This window comes from Stegodyphus dumicola, chromosome 3, assembly GCF_044657685.1.
Source record: "Stegodyphus dumicola isolate Sdum_Otavi_A_Nest chromosome 3, ASM4465768v1".
Classification (NCBI taxonomy): Eukaryota; Metazoa; Arthropoda; class Arachnida; order Araneae; family Eresidae; genus Stegodyphus; species Stegodyphus dumicola.
Genome location: NC_140770.1, coordinates 55,254,828 through 55,277,898, shown reverse-complemented (window position 1 = coordinate 55,277,898; position 23,071 = coordinate 55,254,828). Strand labels below are relative to the sequence as shown.

The 23,071-nt window shown below is 32.8% G+C and overlaps 1 protein-coding gene across 1 annotated transcript in view; it reads left to right on the top strand.

Moving 5' to 3' along the window:
• Nucleotides 1-972: 972 nt before the first annotated feature.
• LOC118187252 (uncharacterized) overlaps nt 973-23,071 on the top strand; it is a 34,024-nt gene continuing 11,925 nt past the window's right edge. The window contains exons 1-3 of the mRNA XM_035357435.2: nt 973-1,105; nt 11,893-12,004; nt 16,477-16,616. Coding sequence (XP_035213326.2) covers nt 1,063-1,105; nt 11,893-12,004; nt 16,477-16,616 — 295 coding nt within the window. The 5' untranslated portion in view covers nt 973-1,062. The remainder of the gene's footprint in view (nt 1,106-11,892; nt 12,005-16,476; nt 16,617-23,071) is intronic.

Genomic DNA, 23,071 nt, shown 5'->3' with positions numbered 1-23,071 from the left:
AAATGGAAATGATGAGAAGAGCTGTTTATTTGAGAATACCTTTTCCATGGAAACATAAAGTAACTGTTTTTCTGGTTGAACTTTCATCTTTTTTTTTTGCAACGTAGCGCAATTCGATTCTGCTTGAAATTCATTGCACTTTCGTTTTACATAAAAATTTCTCTAACGTGATTTGTTATCGTTGATATTTTAAAATGAAAGTAAATTTTCATATTATGTTTCTCTTCATCTTCTAATACTTCAACGCTTTATCTTTTCCGGCTACTCTATCATCAAGCATTTTCCTCTTTGAAGGAGGAGGAGTTATTTAAGATAAAAAAGTATAAATCGAAATTACACTTAAAATTAGCAACAGCTCCTTAATTCGTCATTTTAATTTGGGTACTTCCCTTCTCTATTCTAGAAACAGTAATAACATTTTCTTTACTGCATCATTTCTAGATTCATTCTATTATACGACTATTACATAACAATAATGACGTAGCTAAATTAGAAATTAAACCAAAATTTCCGGAAACGAGACCTCTCTCTTAATACTCGAGACTCTTCTCTCTTCTTCTCTTTTTCTTAATAAGCTACCATAATTGACTTCTACCTCTGTTTTTGCTAAGACACTGCCTGTCTTCGCTACTTTCTTCCTACCACAACAATATCAAAACGGTAATTCTTGAAAAGTGGTTATTGAAAAGTGACGAGTAGACAACGTAAACAAAAGAAATTCTTCAAGTGTTTTCTTTTAGAAAGCAGTATGAACGGATATCCTTTCAACAACCGGATTTCCTTAAACAAGCATAATTAGTAATTAATAGGATTTTTATAACAGCCAAAAAGTGTTCAAGTATGGAATCTTTCAAATCAGATAAATCACAATCGCTCCACTAATTGCTCAAATAAAAGGATATCCGGAGAGTATTTTTTTAGCTCAGGTTTGTACAAATAAACACATCCGCATACCACTGTCAATATAAATGTAGAAACTCAAATTTATCTAGGATATTACTCCCTTGGTTCTTTGCAGTACTTCAAATTTGATGCTATTTGACGAGTAAAATTTGAATTAAAATGTGGTTCATCCTCTTTGGGTTTTTATTCGCGATATGTTCAGGTAAGAATTGCATTTGTCATACATTTTGAATGGATCAAAACGGTAATGTGGGTTTCCGTTGTAATCCAAATATAAAACAGCTTGATGCGTATGATGAACTTGCACCTTTAAAGACGTAATGGGGAATTGGAAACATGGCTTGCATATGTGGTAGTTTAATATTTCGGAAAACTTCTAATGATATAACTATTTTAGTATTTCCTTTGTGTATATTTTAGTATTTCCTACATTCAAAGGAGTACGAAAGGTACAGAGCAGGTATCGCAGGTATCTTGTCCTACTTCCCTATTATTCAAATTTCGTGTACTTCAACTATTTTCGTCTTCTATTATGGATATAAAGAAAAGATAGTATATGCGAGACTGTGTATCAGAAATTCTAAGGGCATGTTCATTTAAAAATTATTTTGCGATATTGCTGCTGAAAGATTGAGTTTTATGGTTTAAGTACGAAGAACATGATTTTTAATAAATAAAGGTTGTTGTGTAGCGAATTTAATTAAGTGATTCATAAAAATCAAAATTTTAAGTTGTAATTATTCAAAATTTGAGCTACACAAGTTTGGTTATATTCTTTTTGGGCCTATTAATTCTAGTGTAATATATTTTGGCTTTCCGAGTTTACGCGAACTGCGTCTTCATTCTTGTACACGCAAACAATGGATAAGTATTTTTCCTGCGTAATAAACTCAGTTTTTCATGTCAAAACTTAATTTGATTTCTTAGTATTTAATATCATTAGTTGCAGAAAAATTAGCTCTTTAATTTGGCATAACTTTCATTTTTCTAACTTTAATTGCATTTCAGTTATGAGCTTTAATTAGTAGATTTTTCTTCGTTTCGCTTGTGATTTAGTTAAAGGGGGATGAAATGCCTTCTTTCCGGTTGAAAAGTCACTTTTTGCGAGTTTTCAGCGTTCTTTCGTTGGGACCCTTGCAGGGTTGTTGAAATTCCTAACTCCCCCGGTCGCAGGTGGTGTTTATTTGGCGAGGGTTTGGCGACATGGATTTTTCCGTTGAGGTTTCAAAATAGTGGTTTTGGCGAGTTTGATAACATGAGGGTATGCTGTGGTTGCAACTATTTCAACTTTCGGCGAAAAATGGGTTGCGCCAACTTGGCAGTCCGGCGCTCTCCCTTTTAACGGGTTGTTTTAGGGGACGAGCTCACTTTTTACACTTTTTTGCACTTTCTACTTACCATCGGACGCTGTCTCGTTGACAGCTGAATTCATTTCGGAAAATGCATTTTTTCGCCTTTGGATCTACGGGCTTCTTGCCCTGGAGTTTTGAACGAGGGACTTAGTTGCACGCATTATGACCTCGACTAAATTATAGGCTCCTAATTGCCGTGCCTTAATATGTAAGTTACTCAAAGATAATTACAATAGAAAAATGCTAAGAAGGGTGATGCCTAGTTCTAGTGCCGTTAAGAAGAAATTTCAGTTTCTCCTCCATGAATAGAGTTTTCATCTGCATCGCTAGTTCCTGTGTTGCTATTACTTAATGCTACACTTCAATATTCTCCTCCATGAATAGAGTTTTCATCTGCATCGCTAGTGATGCCTAGTTCTAGTGCCGTTAAGAAGAAATTTCAGTCTCTCCTCCATGAATAGAGTTTTCATCTACATCGATATTCCAAATCTTTAAGAATTAATTGCCGCCATCAAGAGTCTTCTGCATCGCTAGCGCTGGTGTCGCTACGACAAAAATGCTAACTTCAATATTGGATTGGACATCAAGGAGAACCTCCGTAGTGCTTCTTAAATCAATAATAATTGCCGGACTTTTTGGAAAACTATCCACCCCTGAACTCTTCTCTGTTTCTACTACGCTCAGCAGCCGTCCTCCTTGGCATCTTGATAAATTTTAAATATGAGGGCATTTCTCCTCCTCCTGTTCATCTGCAGCTTGTATTTCATAAGATAAGTTTTTTTTATTTGTTTTCTTTTATTTGTTGGTCTGATATTAAAAAAAAAAAAAAAAAAAAAAAAAAAAAAAAAAAAAAAAAAAAAAAAAACGAAAAAGGGTTTTAGTAGTTAATTCTTATAGTAAAGTTTTATAGACATTTCTAATAAGTAATTCTAACAACTAAAATAGTTAATAGTGATTGAAATAACTTAATTAGTTGAATTAAAAATTTTGTAGTTGAGTAAACTAACCTAATTCTAATGAAATCATTTTTGTTGTCCATAAAGTAAATTATTAGATTGGCCAAGGAAATATATCATTATTTAAATTAGTTAATTGAAACTGTGAATGTAAATTAGTCAGATTGGTTAAGGAAATTTATTCTTCATTAAATTATTTAATTGAACTTCTGAATTTCTTTCTTGGTGAAGATTGATTGGTAAAGGTGTCATTATTTGAGCTTCTTTGCTCCTCTTAGGGATTAAATTGCTTGTAGGATGTAATAGCTGATTTTAATTAACATATTACCCGGTTAAACCATTCTTTTGAAAATAGAAAGTTACTATGTGCAATAACCAGAATTACATTGGTATTGATTACTCTGTGTGAAATGTTTTTTTTTGGAATGTATAACTTGTTAATTATTCTTTTTTTTTCTCCCCGGGGAGGGTATTGTTAATTTATCCAAAGTTTTATCTAATCATATTTATCTGAATGTAATAGCAATAATAGTTTGATATTATTGAGTCTAAGATAGAAGTAATATTACTCTGTAGAGGTATGCATTTTGTTGAAAGCAATATTTTACAGTTCAGCTTGAATATGATTTGCTTACTAAGTTAATTCTGCACTGTGTAATAATCAATATGTTAACAGTTCTGATTGAATATTAATTGCCTACAAATTACTGGACTAAGTAACTCTTAAAAATTTTAATCAATAGTAATAAATAATTTAAAAAAATTTTAATAGGCTCACTTTTCTAGATCAGTCAATGTTTATTTATTTCTTTTTGTGTGTGTGTGCTCAATGATTTTCACCCGTCTCATTCTCAAATTGATTTCAGGGTTAATCCGAAAACACAACGCAAATGTACAGGGCTTATTGATATTAATATATTACTGTTAAAAAATTTAAGTGTTTTGTCAACAGAGTAGGAAACCTTTTAGGTACCAGACCTTTAGGAAACCATAACATTATTGGTACCGCCATTTGATTTCACCGTAACATATTGGTACCATGATTTTAACATAACAAGGTAATCCACGAAATGTTAACAAAGGTAATGTAAAATGTATGTAAAATCTGAAGGCTTTCAGATTTTTTATATATAATTTTTTGAAAATAAAATAAAATAAAAAAAAAAAAAAAAAAAAAAAAAAATAGAATTTATTTAAATTTTTTTTTTATTTTTATTTTCTGAAAGCTTTCAGACTTTTATATATTAAAAAAATTTTTAACATTATAGCAGGCACTTACCCATTCAGTCATTCCTAAGGTATTCAGTATTTTATTGTGGAGGCACCTAATAGGCGGCCATTGTTGCCTCGTATGAAGAGATGGACAGTTGCAACGATATTTGTTCCAGCATTGGAACCTGGATGCTTTTGTACCACAATAGGCTCACTCTCTAAATTTGTACGGAAGCCTAGACAGATAATGGGCACTTTTTTGTAATAAAATTCGCGATTTGGATGGCTAATATGAAGATCTCAAATTCGAATACTATAGACATAGACCCAAATTCCAACTGCAGTACAAGTTATGCTGTCTTGATATACTGAAGATGTTCTTCATAGAAGGTTCTGAGCAGTGTATCTTAACATGAAATTAAATAAATGTTTACCATAAAATTATACAAATACGTTTTCTTTCAAAGTAAAATTTACGAAACAAGTGAAAACTCCTCATAATTTTAAAATGAGTACATAATTCAGTAATTTTTCCGAAAATTTTGACAAATTCATTTCTTATACGTATTCAATTTCGTATTATTGCTAAACTCAGCACTCTTATGGTCTCATCAATGGCCAAAGGGATTAAAACAGTTTTACACTAGATTTCAATTCGAGTTTGGATTCCTGCCACGGGATGCATGCATGAATGTTTTCGTGGTTTTATCAGTGTGTAATCCATTTAAATACCAGCCAATTTTCTATAGGCTGCTATTTTCTATAGTCAACTTTTGAAGTCGTTTCAAATAAATCCTAGCTTTATGTATTCAGAAAATTGTAATAATTAAAACTTTTAACGAAAGTGTTAAAATACATTTTAATAAGATGTAAATAACATTGAAATAATATAAATAATAGTATAATTACTAAAATGTGTTTCACTGATTTTATGGCTTTTTAGACAAAAGGGGCTTAATCCCTGAAGGAGTATTGTTTCCGTTTTGCGATTTTGCGCTGAATCACTATAAATGTCAGTTTCACTTTTCAAACTGTTGCCACCAAATGTTACAGTCCTGCATTATATTTGAAGAAATTAAATAATGAAAAATCTGCATAAATGCATGTGTATTTCTTACATTGTGATAAAACAACGGTACATAGAGCCATCGAATTTTGAATCACGTAATCCTCCTACGAATATGGGTATGTGGAAGACCAAATTTGAAATTTGGAAGTTGTTTCATTATCGATTTCACATTTTCTAAAGCTTTAACGAATTTTTGAGTAACAAACTCAACGATTTAAAAGATAGCAATGGCAACACTCTACAGCGGGGGGGGGGGAACCTTTTTATATCCAGCGGGGCGCGGAACTATGTACCGGACATTCTAAAGATAGACTCATTTTAAAATTATTTTGCGACATTGCTACTGAACTCAATTTTATGGTTTAGGTGCAAAGAACATGATATTTAATAAATAAAGGTAACACACAAAACGTTAAAAAACGCCCCTTTAGACGTAGTTTAATATCTGAAACCATTCAGATTTTTAAAAAAAATGTGTTTCTTCTATTTTATATTTAGCTTTTTCTTCTTTTAACAAAGCAAAACTGATAGTAATATTGTAAGCATTATGTTAATTTTATTAAAAGTTAAATGCTGAGTTAAACTTCCTTTTCTATCGCTTTTGAATTTCAACTTACCACTTCTGGACAGAACGTAGTTTTACAATCATGTCAGAATGCTAATGAGGAAGAGCGGTATTTAACCACGAACTTCTATTTCTTAGTGAGAGAGGTACCAAATATTCTGGCTAGCACGTGTCCACCTTTTTAGGCTATTCTCCCGTTAAGCTATTATTACACTCAGCCGTACTTTAGGCCCTTGATAGCTTCGCAGTCAGTTAGTGTAAATGGGCTAACTCTGTTAGAATTTAGATAGCTTCGGCTATATCTCTTTAGTTAAGATTAGTTTAGTTTAATTCTTAGTCTCTTAAGTTGAAGTCCGAGTGTCGGCTTATTGTACAACGCCAAGAAGGAGTTCTGTTAAATCTTATTTGAATAATAAAGGGTCTTTTAACACTTTCCAAGTTTATTTACTGCCTCACGAACTCAAGCGATTATTCGCTTACCAGTTCTTAAGATTCTTCACTTTTAACTGTTATTTAGAATTACACAGTGAAGAATCCTACAATGTGTTTTAAAAATAAACTGGATTATTTAATTCTTCAGTAAAAAAGAATATATATGTTTGATTTTAAGTTTTCTGAAACCTCCTTTTACTCTAACAGCGGTGACAAGGTATAACATATTCTTAAAGCATTCAAATTCGGATGCAATCAGTATCCTTTAAATGAATATCCTTTTAGCATTGAACTACTTTTAAAAGATTTAATATTGCTTTATCATCCTGAATATTTGTAAAATCACACTTTTAAAATAGATATTTCTGATGCAGTATATGAAGTACTTATATAATTTTGAAATTACTGCTAAATTTTTCCTTTTAAGTTATATAAATTATGTGGTACTAAATTTCCGCCAATTAAAACTTAAAAACTGGAAATCCCATTTGAGTTTTTGTGCCATTTTAGTTGTAAGCTTAATTTTATGAATAATTTTCTGCATTTGATGAATTCTTGTCAAATCTTCTTGGATTGGGCACCAGGCTTATAGTAATACACAATATATAATAATGCGTAATAGCCTAATAGTTGTGAAAAACTGAGCTCTGACGACAAGTAATGAAGCTTGTTTCATAGACAGCAATAAAACATTTACTTCTAAACGAGCAACTGACGATTGTGTAATCACAGGCCAGAGTTCCTTTTCTTTTTTTTACACGCTGATGAAAATATAATCAAACATTATCTTCGCCTAGTGCCATCTATACATAAAAATTCTCTGCACGTCCCCGAAATAACTCAAATTCTTATACATATTAATATCAAATATATAATGTTCTAATTGTTACATAAGTCTAATAAATTTTAAAGTTCTTTCTAATAAGTATCAAACTTTTACAAATCTTCGTTAAACATTTTAAAATAAACTTATAATAATATAATAAGCATAGAAACTCTAAATTACACTTACATATAATACCAAATTATACGTGACTCACCAATGGCCGAGCGGTAAAATAGCTGAACACTGTTAGTTCCAAACTGAGTAACGGTAATGGTCATAACAATAACCGGTGTAACGGTCATTGCAGACAAATGGGCTAGCTGCATGGGTGTTTTCGTGGGTTTCCCAAGTGTAATGTGTGTACAAGCCAGTTTCCCTTAGAAAGTCCGCCCGAGGACATTTATCCCCTTAGGCAGGTAGCCCTAGTGGCTTTGCCGTAATTTCAATTAATCTATCAAATCAAATCAACCAAATTATGCTATTCAAATATTCAGTAACAAATCGACAAACAAATTAACATAGTATTCACCATATTAACCCTTAAATGCATGTAGTTGTCACTTGGAAACATACTCATATTTAGTCATGTAAATCAAATCAAAACACAAATTTCAGCTTACTGCATAGTGTAACCAATTGGAAACGTACTGTTTACGTATATAGTTTTGAAGGTTTGAGTGTAGTGGCATCACACTAACGGTGTAACCGTCATTATTGCGAGTTGTTGTGTAGAGTGTGGACATTTGTATTTACGAATTTTTGATTTTGCGTTTGTTGTTATTTTGATGTAGTCAAAGTTTTAAAACTGTTTGAACAAGTTTATAACTTATGTATTATTACACAAAATTGTTATTACGCATTTACCTATCATTTTATTTTTTAAAAGTTAACAACGTTTTTTTCAAAAATTTAAATAAAAATTTAGTTTAGATTTTTTTTAGCATTTTTCCTATTTTATTTGATACCAATTCTAATGTATTTTTTACCTTTAAAATAAAAATGAAAATTCATGCATTTAAGAGTTAAATTCAGATAATGTCTGTAAACTTAGCCACAGTTCTTTTCAAGTCGATCGTGAAGCACTTTAGTCCTGTATTCCAGATGGGTATAGGAGTAAGACTGGTTTCCGAATTATCTCATCTTTACTTTTAATTCTATAAGCTCTTACCTGATCATTTCCGAAGGGAAATGCTGTGGTGATCTTATCCATTTTCCAGATGTTTCTTCGAAAAATAGTTTCACTTAAATTTATAATTCTTCTATGAAGTAAGAAATGGTATTAAATGAAATATTTCTTCTGTCTTCAAATGGGTATACGCTAAAGGTCTCGAATTTATGATTCCCTCATTGTCGATCAGAACTATCTCTAATACTTTGGCAGTCAATGAAGCTCTTTAATTTGCTTTACTCAAACTTGTTTTCAGTGATTTGACTATTCTTTCATAAAATTCCCTCCATTACGCTCCCTTTTCAAGGATCTATTTCCGTTTAATTTGGTAGTATAAAAAAATATTCCCTTACCTCAGTGTGATTAATCGATCTTCATATTTGCCGTAAGTCCACTTCATATCGTTTAAATGTTAAATTATTCGTATAGATAACGGAATACAGATCTCTTCTAAATATAAATCCTCTGAAAGGGAACATTCTAGATCAATATATCCTAGGTGTAAATTGTATTGCTACGAAATGTCTAGGCGCGGTAATATAGCTTTCCGCAAAGCAGTTTTAGTGTTGCATAAAAGGGCAAGTGAAGGTAGGGTTGCCACATTTGGCGAGAAATCGCCCATTTAGCGACAGTTGGCGACAAAATGGGCGATATGCCACGGACGGATGGAGAACCTTCTAGAACGAATTCTTACCGGTTTAGCCCAGAATGTTCTCGAACACAAGCCGAAAGCTATATATACCCTGCTGATTCGCAGTCAGTTAGTGTGTGTCTCGTCGAGTGCGTGATACTTAGTCTCGAGTTAGTCAGTCCGTGCGGATTCGACCGAGGTGACAGCCGGGCAGCGAGTGCCGAGTGGATCGTCGAGTGCATCGAAGAGTCTCTTAGTGTATCGCGGTTAGGGCATCGTCGAGAGAGTGTGTTAAGCTCCGGGAACGACTGAACCGAAGAGTCAGGAGCTGTACTCTGTGTGCGGTCGAGTGCATAGCGATTTATAGCGTGGAGAGTCTCGAGAGTACGTGGAGTTCCGAGAACGACCGAGCAGAGTCGGGAACTGTACTCTGGTGTTTAGCAGTAAAGCTGTCTTCCCCTTTATTGCATGTCCGTGTGAAGGCTGTGTCGCTGATCGTTCCAGCGTATTTATTGTAGATCTTCGACGAGTGTAAAAGTTTTATGGAGCTGTACTGATTAATATTGGTAAATAAAGTGCGTTTCGATACTTCATCAGGACGTGTCGTCATTATTCACTCCAAATCCACAGGAACCCGGTACGAACGGGAAGGAAAAAAATAACGTAACAACTGGTGTCAGAAAAGAAAAACACGCAACAGTATAATCAATCAAGCAAGGGTTTTAAGACAATAAAATATCTGGGAGTTACGTTTAACGAAAAGCTTACTTTTCTACCACATTTGAACCAAATAAAGACCGAATGTATTTACATTCTTAACAGACTCAATAAAAAGAATCTCGAAGGTAATGTACTTAAGAAATAACTCTCTTATACAAGAGAGCTATTGAGAGAAAGATTCTGTATGCATGTGATTCATGGTCAACTGCATTGGTCCGAATGCGCGTGAAAATATTACAAATTCAATGTAGAACTCTCTTAGGAATTGCTAAGGGTTTTAGAACTGTTTCGACAGCGGCTATTCATATTTTGGCTGGATATATTCCGATTGATATTTGGCTGAAAAGAGTATACTATTTACCAATTAAAAGCAGGCAATGGTACTGTTGATTGCCTCGGTGATGTTTTCTCTGCTAGACAGTTTGAACTAGATAAAGTATCATATTATCACACAGCCTTATCGAAGAAATTGAATTGGTATAAGGGCTTCCAATTATGTCAGGTTATACTATTTTTACAGACGGTTCTAAATTAAATGGTCAAGGGGGCGGCTTTTTGCGAGTTTTCTCGTGAAAAATTAAGTATACAAAGAAAGTATAGATTATCTGATAACGCATCTGTCTATCAGGAAGAGCTAGTAGCTTTACGGGAGGCCCTGTATTGGCTCATTTCTAATTTCACATAACATCCTGTCGAGATCTATAGTGCTATTACTTCAATTACGAACATTCATACTGATAACTATCTAATAAAACAGATAAAGGACATGCTCATTTTTCTTCGCACTTTTAGAGATGTTAAACTCTTTTGGACGAAGAGCCATATCGGCACTATCGGTAATGAGCTAGCCGATAGACTGGCAAAGTCTGCCACTGAAAGTCAAGTTATACATTTTGATTTAAAAGCTTCTTTTGATTGCCTGAAATCCTTGCTGAAAAAAAGAAATGTGACTTTGACATGTAAGGTGAAATGACCCTGATTCCAAAGGAAGGTTCACTTACAATTTAATTTCAATAGTAAGCGAAAGAAGGTGTATGAGCGACAAGTATCTTAATCACGCTTTGACTCATCATAGACATATTCCATCTTACTACGAGAGGTTCTCGATTAAAAATTGTGCTTGTTCTTGTAGTATAACAAAAGCTAATTTAGAGCACCTGTTCTTTAGTTGTTCCTCTATGAAATATATTGTACAAAGAAGTATCCCTAATATTGCTAAATTTAATACCTTAAATGATTTATGTAAAAATATGATGTCTTAAGATTGTCAAATTTCTTAAAATATGTGTCTGTAAACGAAATAGAATTGTATATTGAATAAGTCCCGGATATTCTGTCTGTTTTATTTAAAACTAAAATGTTCATATTTATATTGTTAATTTATTTTTTGTAGATTTATGTAACATATGTTTTGTATATGTAAGTAACATGTGTTTTATTTTATATTACAAAGTTTGTAATTAAGTGTTATTTGTGGAAGTGGCTGGTAGATCTCACAAGTTTTTAGAGAAGAAGTTTAAATCTGCAGTAGTTAATCCTTTTTGCTTTAGTTGTTTTAAAACAGTATGGTGTTCGTGGGCCTGAGTGGTCCCGTTTTATTATTCAATGCCCCGTTTATAACTATACTAAGCCTTATTAAGCCCCTAACGGTGGTACACGTAATTTTGATCAGTCATGCAAGAAATAAACACATCTATACAAAACACGTGGGCAAAGGTTTAAAAACACAAACAATGAAACCCTGAAAAAATTTATTACCCTGATTGCAAAAATTAAGCAAATAAAATAATACATAATATCTCAATACACAATAGAATACAAAAGCGGCAATATAATGAAAAGGATTTTAAATACTTACAGACATTTACAACACATCATTTCAAAAACATTTTCATTTTGTTTACCGAGTTACTAATTACATTAACAAGCGTATTATCGAAGATTTTCGCTGTAAATTCTTGTAGCATTTTTTTGCACTGACAACATGCAAAGAGTTATTAGTCTGATGCCTATCGGAAGATATGACATAAAAAATAATGAGATTGCATACTTATATAGGTCAGAATCAACAAGAACTTTGTAAAGGATCTTCTATACGAAGATGTGAGAAACTACTGACATCTGTTAATTTTTTCCCAAGAATTGAAGAACAATTCGAGCCAGTGTGTTCGTAAGTAAATTTTAATAGCTAACAGCTCAGTTCTGTAACATTCTCTGTGTAAATTTGCAACTTTTTTTATGCTAATCTAACCAATTATTATGATTTAGACCTTTACTGCCACTTCTCCTTTCCGTTTCTCTACCAGAATGCAAATCAAGTTCGTGAGTATTTTAAGCTGAGAAATTTTGACCATAAAATAGAGAATGTTTCTGCGTTTTGAGAGCACGTTACTAGTTTCGTCAACTCTGGTAGAAAGTAATTCCTTAGCATTGCGTTTTTAGCGTCCGATATTTGATTACTTAAGCCGGCGAGATTTGCGAATTGAATTGAGTACTGTTTCACGACTAGCTACTTAAATTATAATTTGCATTCAACTTTTATTTTGCAACAACTTCGAAAAGACATAGTGCTGTTGACATAGTGCTGTCTGACATAATGCTGTCTGACCTAGTGCTGTCTGACTATAGTGCTGTCTAACATAGTGTCGTCATAAGTGCTGTCTGAATGTGTGTGCATTTTGTTCTGCTTTAGTTAAAATGAAAGTGTCCTTTACACATTTCTCAAATCTCATTTATTAATTTTAGATTTAGCGATTATTCGCTATCAGTCTATCTAGAGTTTGAATACAGTTTATGGTAGCTAAGAAGACCAAACTTTATAAATCTTTGAGCGCAGTTTTAAAATTACCATAAGTATATATATGCACATAAATTGCCGTGGCCATGAAATATTTTCTAAATAATTCTTCCTGTGATTGATTCCATGACTTTCTTGTACGGAATATTAAATTATACAACATTTTTTTCTTGCATTTCATTTAAACTTATTAAGTTGAATTAAATATACTTCGTCGATAGCTCATAAACCACAGAAGAATAAATGCACTCTCAAAATTCACTATATTTGTTTACCATAGCGACACTCTGGCGCTAGGTTCACTTAACAGCGTTATATTTCGTTCATATTTTAACTCAAAATGCACAAAATTTAGATCATTTGAAGAATTATCTAATCGTTGCCACACGTTCTATTCAAATACTATAATAAATCTAGAACGATGTATTAAAGAAATGAAGCAAACAAAACAAAAAAGAAAGAGTTTTTCAAAGACGATTCAGTATGTTTCATTTAGTTAATTTAGTTCTCACTTTGCAACAAGGCAAAAATACATAAAACCCCAAAAGTAAATCTTAAACACTTATTTCCTCGAAAAAAATTCCAGAAAGAATTAAGCATAATTTAATTCGCAATAATAAATAAAGGCGTTATCTTTGTGGTTTCGAAGCTTAGTCTCTCTAGATTGGCAAAAATATCTACTATTCTGTTGTTTCAAATGTAAACAAACATCTCCGCCATATTATTTAAAAAGTAGGCTTAACCGTACTTAAATAGCTTTTAAATTGTTGATAATTCTACAAATATTGCTTGCAGATTTCGTAAAGATATAAAAACCTCAACCGGAAGATAACAACATAACTAAATCATTTTTAAAGCAAAAAATGCACAATTTACAAACATATAAGCGTAAAGAAACTGAGATCACTGAGGCAGGTAACAGAGTGGTAAACACCCTGTATATAATATACAGGGTGTTTCATAGATCATGGGACAAACTTAGAGGCGTTATGTAGCGTACTAAAACATGCATTTTTTCATAGGAATGTAGGGTCAAAAGTGACGGGTTAAGGCAGGGACAAAAAAAAAAAAAAAAACCGGCACAAGAGGAAAATGTGTTTATGTATCAAATCAACGCAAAGTGCTTCTTTGTAGAAATACAGTATTCACAATTTTCAAATTTGCGACCATCAGCAGTAATACATGCTTGGTAACGTCGCAGAAGGGATTGACGAGCATTTTGAAAAAGGACAGGCATTTCGCACACGCTTGCAACCGCAATGGATAATCGTGCAACGAGGTCCCCTCCAGTGAGTCAACGGGAGTCTCGTAAATGATGCTTTTCAGATGGCCCCATAAAAAAATCTAAGCTGGATAAATCTAGCGAACGGGTCCACCACGACCAATCCATCGGCCCGATAATGTCCCATCCAAGTAATTGCGGATCATCCGCACGTGGTTATGGGCTAGTGCACCATCATGCTGGAACCACATGCGATTACGAACGACAGCCGGAACTGTAGCAATTCAGGTAGCACCTCTTGCAGAAAACTATGATAACATAAGCCATTTGTACGTGCAGGTAAGAGGTATGGGCCTATGAGGTAGTTGTTAACAATACCCGCTCACATATTCACGGAGAAGCGGGTTTGGAATGCATGTGGACGTGTGCCGTGTGGATTATGAGGATTATGAGTTGCCTACACGTGCATGTTGTGGCTATTGAAGATGCCGTCCTGTGATAAAGTGGCCTCGTCCGTGAATAGCACATCCGGTGGGAAATCCGCCTGCGCCGCACACTGCTGTAAGAACCAGTGACGGAAATGAATTCGAAGAAGGTAATCTGTCTCTCTGCAGATGGTATGGGTACAAACCATTTTCAAGCAATACTCTCCAAATGGAAGGACTCAGCTGCAGACGACGTGCTCTTGTACTTGTCTGAGGTGATTCATGCATATAGATAGATTCTTCAATGCGAGGTTATCGTGCACTTCTTCCACTCCTAGTGTCAGAGGTGGCTTCAAATGACCCGTTTTCACACAGAGACCGATTACCAGTTAATCACAGCTGTAGTTCCTATTAATGTTAGTGTTCCCTTTTTTGAACATTTATTGTGAATACTGTATTGCTACAAAGAAGCACTTGCGTTGATTTTGTACATAAACACATTTTCCTCTCGTGTCGTTTTTTTTTTTTTTTTTTTTTTATTTTTTTTTATTTTTTATTTTTTGCCTTAACCCGTCACTTTAGACCCTACATTCCTGTACAAAAAATGCATGTTTTAGTACGCTCCATCATCCCTCTAAGCTGTTCCCATGATCTATGAAACACCCTGTATAAATATATTTATATACGTTTGGTGTGGCCGATAGCAAAAAAAATACGAGGTGCACATCTACATGTTATAGCAGTCTTATATACAAAATTTCAACGTTCTGAGGCTACTCGTTTTTGAGTTATGCGAGATACATATACGTACGTACAGACATCAGGAAAATTTCTCTTCAGAATGCATTTTAAAACAGTTTTATAATTTTTTTTGAGGAAATGAGTCTTTTATTCTATCCTTACGTACAGATGTCACGCAAAAACATCGTTAAATTGCATTCGATAGCGGCTAAAATGGATATTTTTGTTGAAATATGCTGCCTGAAACTTTTCGCGACTACAATACTTCCTTTATACTTTGTATAAGGAAGTAAAACGATATGAGTTCTTAATATGAAAACGTTTTATTTATATAAATTTGATTGGCGTGTTTAATAATAATTTAAAAAAATAGCTGATAACATATAAAAATATCACAAAATGGGCCAAAAGAATGGAATTAGACCTACTTATAGGGAAATCTTTGTTGTACGGAGAAAAAATAGACTAATTTATTGATGCATCTAAGTAATTTGCTACATTATAGAAATGCCATGAGTAACTCATATGCATTATTCTTATTTTTCTTTTTCATAGGGTGAATTAAAAAGGTTAATAATGATAATTTTATTCCTTTAATCCATCAGGATTAGAAGTTCAAGTTTTCAAGGTGGAACAATAAATATTGTGAAAACAAACATCTAGAATGTAACCAATACATTTAATAACTAAAAACGTTTACTAGTTCCCATTTTTGAAACTTTAAATCATTCAACAATTACACAAACCATAAGAACAAAATTGCTAAAAATCAAGACATATAAAAACTCTCCTGATCACTTTGTAAATAACGTGTAGTACTCCTTAAAAAACTAGTACGAGGGGAGCATATATCGCAAACATTTTCGGTGCGTTCGTGAGGAAATATCACGGCTTACGAGGGTCATGACTGTCCCTAGTGGCTCAAACAATTGAGGATACATCTTACTTTTACTTAATAATATAGTTTCCATAAAAATAACATATTGCCAAGAAGAACTAACACGTTTTTATTTTTACACGTAACAAATGAATTAATTTAAACTAAAAGAAAAATCAACAAATATATATATATACTATATGTATATAATTTAAAGTTAAGTTGTAAGAACAAACGAAAAAAGACCAATTTTGGTCAAAATTTTGCGCATTGTGCTGCAAAATTAAGGAAATTAGAAGAAAATTTTAGTACGAAAGCCAAAAAGTTACCAAAAACTGTGGCTCCGGGTAAACATTACATAAGCATATTTAGTTGCTATGAAATGTGTGGAAGGAGGAGAAAAATACAATAATTGAATATTTACAAGTAAAACTAATAAAAAGTAAGTTTATTGTAATATGTTGCAGTGCTTTTTACTGTTTCCTAAAGTGATATTCTATGTAAATGTTCATTTTGAAAAGCTTTTACTTGAAAAACTAATAGAATATCTTGCTAAAACATCTTTTTTTTTCCTTTTCAGAATAATGAAACAATTTCTGGCATGTCTGAAGACAGGAGAAGAAGTATGTCACGAACCAATATTTAAAAGTAACGATCAGTATGAAGGGATTGTCCGGCTAATGGATAATATATGTGATAATAACACTCTTCTTCATTATGGTGAGTTAAGTGAATTATATTTTTAGATACACTGAAATTAATAATTTTAAATAGTGCACAAAAATAAACCAAAAAATGTATTTAGCAAAAATTGCAGTTCTAAAAAATTATACACTGTTTTCATTTTTAACGTTAACTGATTGTAACTCCATACATATTTTCAAAAACAAAAATGCTTCGATAGTATGAAACTGAAGATATAACGAAATGTTGCATTCGTCAAGTTTTCTGAATATAACAAGGTCATGATTAGTTATTTAAATGTTGCGAAACCTCTGTACCCCTTCAACTAGAGACTTCGTAACTTGCCTATAAATCCATTTTTAAAGCGTTTATTTCACCTTTATATTGTTGCGTGCGTACCAGTTATCAGTAGTTACACTTCAAACTAAGAGTATAATACTGCGTGCGTACCAGTATTCGTACCAGTGCTTAACACACTGGTACGTACCAGTACCACTTCAAACTATTAAGAGCGTTAAATATAAGACAAATGCAAAACGAATTTAAAGAGAACGCTAACCCAGATATCTGAGTTCAGGCGGAACTAAACAACTCGCAACAACAATAACTAAGCAACAAAACTAAACAACTGAGAGCAGATGCTCTTTCTTCGGCCTTAAATAGTTTTCAACCGGCCGTAAGATATTTCTAGTACATTCTGCTTCTCAGAATTACTGGAAAACAATATGAGGGTAGAATTACGGTTACAGCTGACATAGTGGTCAATTAAATTTATTCAATTTCAATATATATTACGGTGGTGCAGGCAACGGACGAAAATGTAGCCAAATTTAGCGACTTTTGGCGATTTTTCGTCCAATTTGGTGACAAAACACGTTGTTAAAACCATTGTCAGCTTGGCGATATATCGCCAAATTACCGAGATATATCACCAACTTCATATTAAATGCACTTGCTCCTGTATTCTTACAGGGGGACGAGAGTTGCTTTTTAAAGTAATAAAGAAGGCACCATTTTTAAAAATTTTTAACTCTGATGGTACTTTTTATGTTACTTGGAATTAGAATATCGCCATTTTCAAAAGAAAATGGCATTTTACCATGAAAGGTGATTCATAAAAGTCACCGAATCTGAAATCAAATGTGTTATGAAAGCAAGTACCGAAGGGGAATTGTATTTTAATAATAATATTTAAACGATGACGAAGCATTTCTGAATGTTCTAGCAACATGTATATTTGTAATGGAACGTGGTTTGAGGTAAGTAAAAGAAGAATAAATATCGTAATCAGCAGCAATATTTATCATGGATGTGTATTTTCAGAGTGAGTAAGCGTACCTTTCCATAGGCAAACGTATTGAATATCAGGGTATAATATTGCGTGCGTTTACTAAAGTAACACCTAAGAAATGTATCTTTGTCCACTTAAAATAAATAAAAAGTATTTCAACAAACAAAAGTGAAAATTAGCACACACAAAGACGAATAATCGTTGACTACAGTTTCGTTGGAAGAAGTCCAGCATTCTCAAAACCTTGGCGTTATGATAAATAGGATTCCAGTTAGAAAACTTCACGTGGAAACTCAATTACGTTAAAAATACTTTTTCTCTTTTTGCGAAACACTGATGTCCTAGCATTATTATATATAAATTATCATGAAATGTTAAGGAAAATTATAGATAATTATATACATTAGTCTATTTCTATTTATCTTTAATGTTCCAACCTAGAATTTACAGCTAAATGTGTGGAACCTTGAGAGCGAATAATCGCTTTAGTTCAGGGGACAGAATATTAAGAAAGGTTACTTACCCTTTATTGCTCAAAATAAAGTTCACAGTCGATCCTCTCTCAGGACGTACAGAAAAGCCTCTACTTGGGCTTGAACTCAAGAATACTAAGAAATAAAACTTAACTAAAAAGATATAGCCGAAGCTATCAAAATTCCACAGGAGTTGGCCCCTTAACGCTAACTAAACGGCAAAGCTATCAAGGGCCTGAAATACGGCCGAACGTAGAAATAGCTTAAAAAGAGTGTAGTCAAACGTGGTCAGAATCTCTGGCTCTCTAACGAAGTCAGTGGAACTTCGACTTTAAATACTGCTCTTGTTCATTTGCCTTTAACCGCGATTCTGAAAACACATTCTCGCAGGAAATTTGCCAGTTGAAATTAGAAGCGACAGGAAAGTGGCTTTAACTAAAAATTAACTGTTAAAAACTTCGTATGAACCTTAAATATCTATTTCTCGTCTGTCAGAATGAATTTACAATGTTTACGAATCACATTTGAATTTTCCTCCTGCTCTTCCTGCAAACAAATGGCAAACAAGTTGGTTGTTTTTTTTCTCATGTTTTGTCATTTGCTTTTTTTAAAACAAAATGGAATTATAACACACTCGAACAAGTGCTTTCTAAGTGTTTAGAAAAAAAAATCGTACTTAATAGTATAACATTTTTATAAAATCTAGCAGTAATAATATGACGATTTCGTATTAACTTTGCGTGTACTTCATGACTATAAGTTACTGGTATTTCCGTAAGTTTTGAACGCGGAAGTATGATGATGACATATTCCTCCAACTGGATTACTTCAATTGGCTTTAGTTTTGCTAGCTGTGTCAGAAGCTGTAGGTGAGGTTTACCTTGTTAATTATTTATTTAGATTTTACATGAGTTTCTTTCTGAGTTCTTGAAAACTGCGGAGATTTGATTTTCTGTCACTGCGCAGGTTGAAGAAGAAATTAAAAATTTTATTTTAAACATTTCAACTTTCTGTCTTTTCGGTTTCAGGCTGTCTTTTTGGTTTCAGGCGTTAACATTTATAATAGTTTCAATTAGTACAGCTTATCACGAAATATGAAAGTAGACGACAGACAAAATTTTGCTCAATTGAAGGATTGTGGAATTCGGGAATGTAGGTTGTTTGCAGTTACGGTTTTTGAGAGCGATCAGTATTCATTGGTTATGGTTTACGATTTAAAATGCTCAATTTAAGCGAAGGGCAAACGTGGTGGTTAACAGTAGTAAGCCACTTTACTTAGCCGGGAGAAGTGATATCACAGAAAAGAGGCGTGGTCGTCTTGGATCACGTGTCATCCGGAAGAGACGTCGCTATATCTTGGCTTTACTTCGAATTGATGTTGACGTGTTTGAATGTCGTCAGATTTGATCATTTGTATTTTTGTGAGGCAAAGGTAATTTTTTTTTCGATTTTATGGAAACGACATCTTGAACAGCATGTTTAGGATCACATCAATTTCAATTAATTTTTTTTCTAAAGTATTTTCAATGGTTTAATTTGCCATTATTTAATATCTCATTATTTGGAATTATTTAATCTCTTATTATTTTTGAACTGAGCATTTCATTATTTAATGTCTCTATTTTTAATTGATTTAATCATTTATTTTAAATACAATATCATGAAATTACTGTTCGAATCGACTGGGATTCGAACCTGACACCTCTCGTATGGGAGACGCCACACATAATCGTAGAGTTACCAATCATTAAGATGAAATTAGCTTGCCGAGTTGCGTAGAGAAACAACCCTGCCATGACGTTTAACAACTCAAACTGAAAATTAACAGAAAAAATATCGGAAATTCATTAACGTGTACCAATTGCAAAGATGAAATAGTTTCGATGTGTCTAAAAGACTATAGAGAGTTCACGCTTAAACGTTTTCAAAAGCTCAACGACATCACAAATACGCAAATTTGATGAAACAAGATATTATTTAAAAATCTGCGTTCGAAATTTTAATTTTAATATAGGATAATACACACATAAGAATTAAATGTGGATACTCATGTTCCTTGCGTATTTCTCGCCCCCTTGCTTTTTAGTGTCAAGTTCTGAATGTGTTAAAAATGTCAGCATAATTTTCTTCTTCAATACGTTCGGAGAAAAAGGCTTCCCTAAATTTTAAAGCTGATTCGTCCACAAAATAATTGTTTTCGTCCTACTGACAATGGAAACCCTCAAAAACTACCTACGAACCCAATACAAGAACCGACTCATCACAGCAAAGCAAACATAAACTGACATCCATTCTACGATTTTGCTCAGTCGCACATTCACCTTTTATAATTTTTTTATGGATTATTTGCGAAAAAGAAAGAAAAGAACGGCAAAAAGAAGGGGTGAGAATCAAGTTAAAGGTAAGTAGAAATGAAGATATATTATTAGATACTGTATTGTTAATATTACTGTGTATTCACTTTTCAAACCGTTGCCACCAAATGTTAGAGTCCTGCATTATATTTGAAGAAATTAAATAATGAAAAATCTGCATAAATGTATGGATATTTCTTGCATTGTGATAAAACAACGGTACATAGAGCCATCGAATTTGGAATCACGTAATCCTCCTACGAATATGGGTATGTGGAAGACCAAATTTGAAATTTGGAAGTCGTTTCATTATCGATTTCACATTTTCTAAAGCTTTAACGAATTTTTGAGTAACAAACTCAACGATTTAAAAGAGAGCAATGGCAACACTCTACAGCGGGGGGGGGGGAACCTTTTTATATCCAGCGGGGCGCGGAACTATGTACCGGACATTCTAAAGATAGACTCATTTTAAAATTATTTTGCGACATTGCTACTGAACTGAATTTTATGGTTTAGGTGCAAAGAACATGATATTTAATAAATAAAGGTAACACACAAAACGTTAAAAAACGCCCCTTTGGACGTAGTTTAATATCTGAAACCATTCAGATTTAAAAAAAAAAATGTTTCTTATATTTTGTATTTAGCTTTTTCTTCTTTTAACGAAGCAAAACTGATAGTAATATTGTAAGGATTATGTTAATTTTATTAAGAGTTAAATGCTGAGTTAAACTTCCTTTCCTATCGCTTTTTAATTTCAACATACCACTTCTGGCCAGAACATAGTTTTAGAATCATGTCAGAATGCTAATGAGGAATGAACAAATTCGAGAATTTCAAAGCGAGCAATGGCAACGTTGTACAGAAAAAACATTTTTATTTCCAGAGCGTGAGAGTGCGTATCGGAAATTCTAAAGATATGCTCAATTTAAAACTATTTTGCGATATTGCTCTTGAACTGAATTTTATGGTTTAAGGGCGAAGAACATGATATTTAACAAATAAAAGTAACAGACAAAATGTTAAAAAAAGCCCCTTTGGACGTAATTCAAAATCTGAAATGTTTCAGATTTCTTTTCAAATCTTTTTAATATCATTTTTTAAAATTTTCTTTTTATATTGATTTTTTGGGGTCTATTTGTTATTGGTTAATCCTTTAGCGTGATTCTTTTCGAAAGAAATGGAATTAAAACAATTAAAATCAAACTAAAAAACATTTATGCAAATAAATGGACTTCCGAATGTTCCGAAAGTTCACAGTCCGAATGAAGACATGAAAATTTTTAAATAATTATTTGAAAAAAAAATCATCCACGCAACTCAAATAATTAAAATAACATTCTAAAAAAAAAGAAACAAGTATAATATAAAATAAAAGTACTTGAAAAGGAGAATCGAAGCATTTTTTTCTCCGTATGTACAGAATGAAGGAGGAAGTGAAAATGTTAATACAAATTAAGAAGTTAACCACGTGAATTATTCTTCGCGCAAAGTTAAAAAAGCTCGCCAATATATATTCTCGTATTACTCTATAAGGTTTTCAACAAATTAGGCATAATTTCACTCATAAATTCAAAAACATGGGAAAAAAGCATGTCATTTCAGAAAAAACTAATTTTGTCTCAAAATAAACATGTTAGAACATAAATCTTAGTATAAATACATATACATTTAAAGTCGCGCTTTCTAGATTGGAAAAATGCAAGTTCAATTGCGTTAAACAGAAATGTAGAATGGGAGATACAGAACTACCTCTTCTCCTTTTTGGGAGCTATGCATTTATGATATTACTTTTAATGATTTCGAAATATCTACCGAATATGTTGCAAAACTAATACCAATACCAAAATGGCTGATTTCCTTGATATCAATATTTTCAACTGCAAAGAAATCAAACTCTTTGACAAAACGAGACACCAAATTTAAAACTAATAAATCAAAACTCAATCTACTACTTCCTTTCATTTGGCTGTTTAACAGAATTCCTAGCTTGGTATGATGATCAAAGCAGTTTCACTCCTTTATGCTGAGCATATATTGATGAAATGGAAAGGCGTTACCTCTATTCATAAGAATATTAAAAAACCGAGGTGATTCAGAAAGAATTTATAGTATATAAGGAATCAAAACCGCTTGGATGTTTGCGGATATATTTGTAGAATTCCTCAAGAAAATACAAAGGATATTGAGAAGACAAAATTTTATTTTGCATAAAATTTATATTCTTTATGTTATAATATTTTAATCTTGCGATTTAAAAAATGAAATATTTACGAAATATGGATATTTTAAGAAATTTAAAGTATGTTTGATTTTATTTTGTTTGGTTTATCGAATTATAGTAAAACAGACAAACGCTATGTGTGTTAG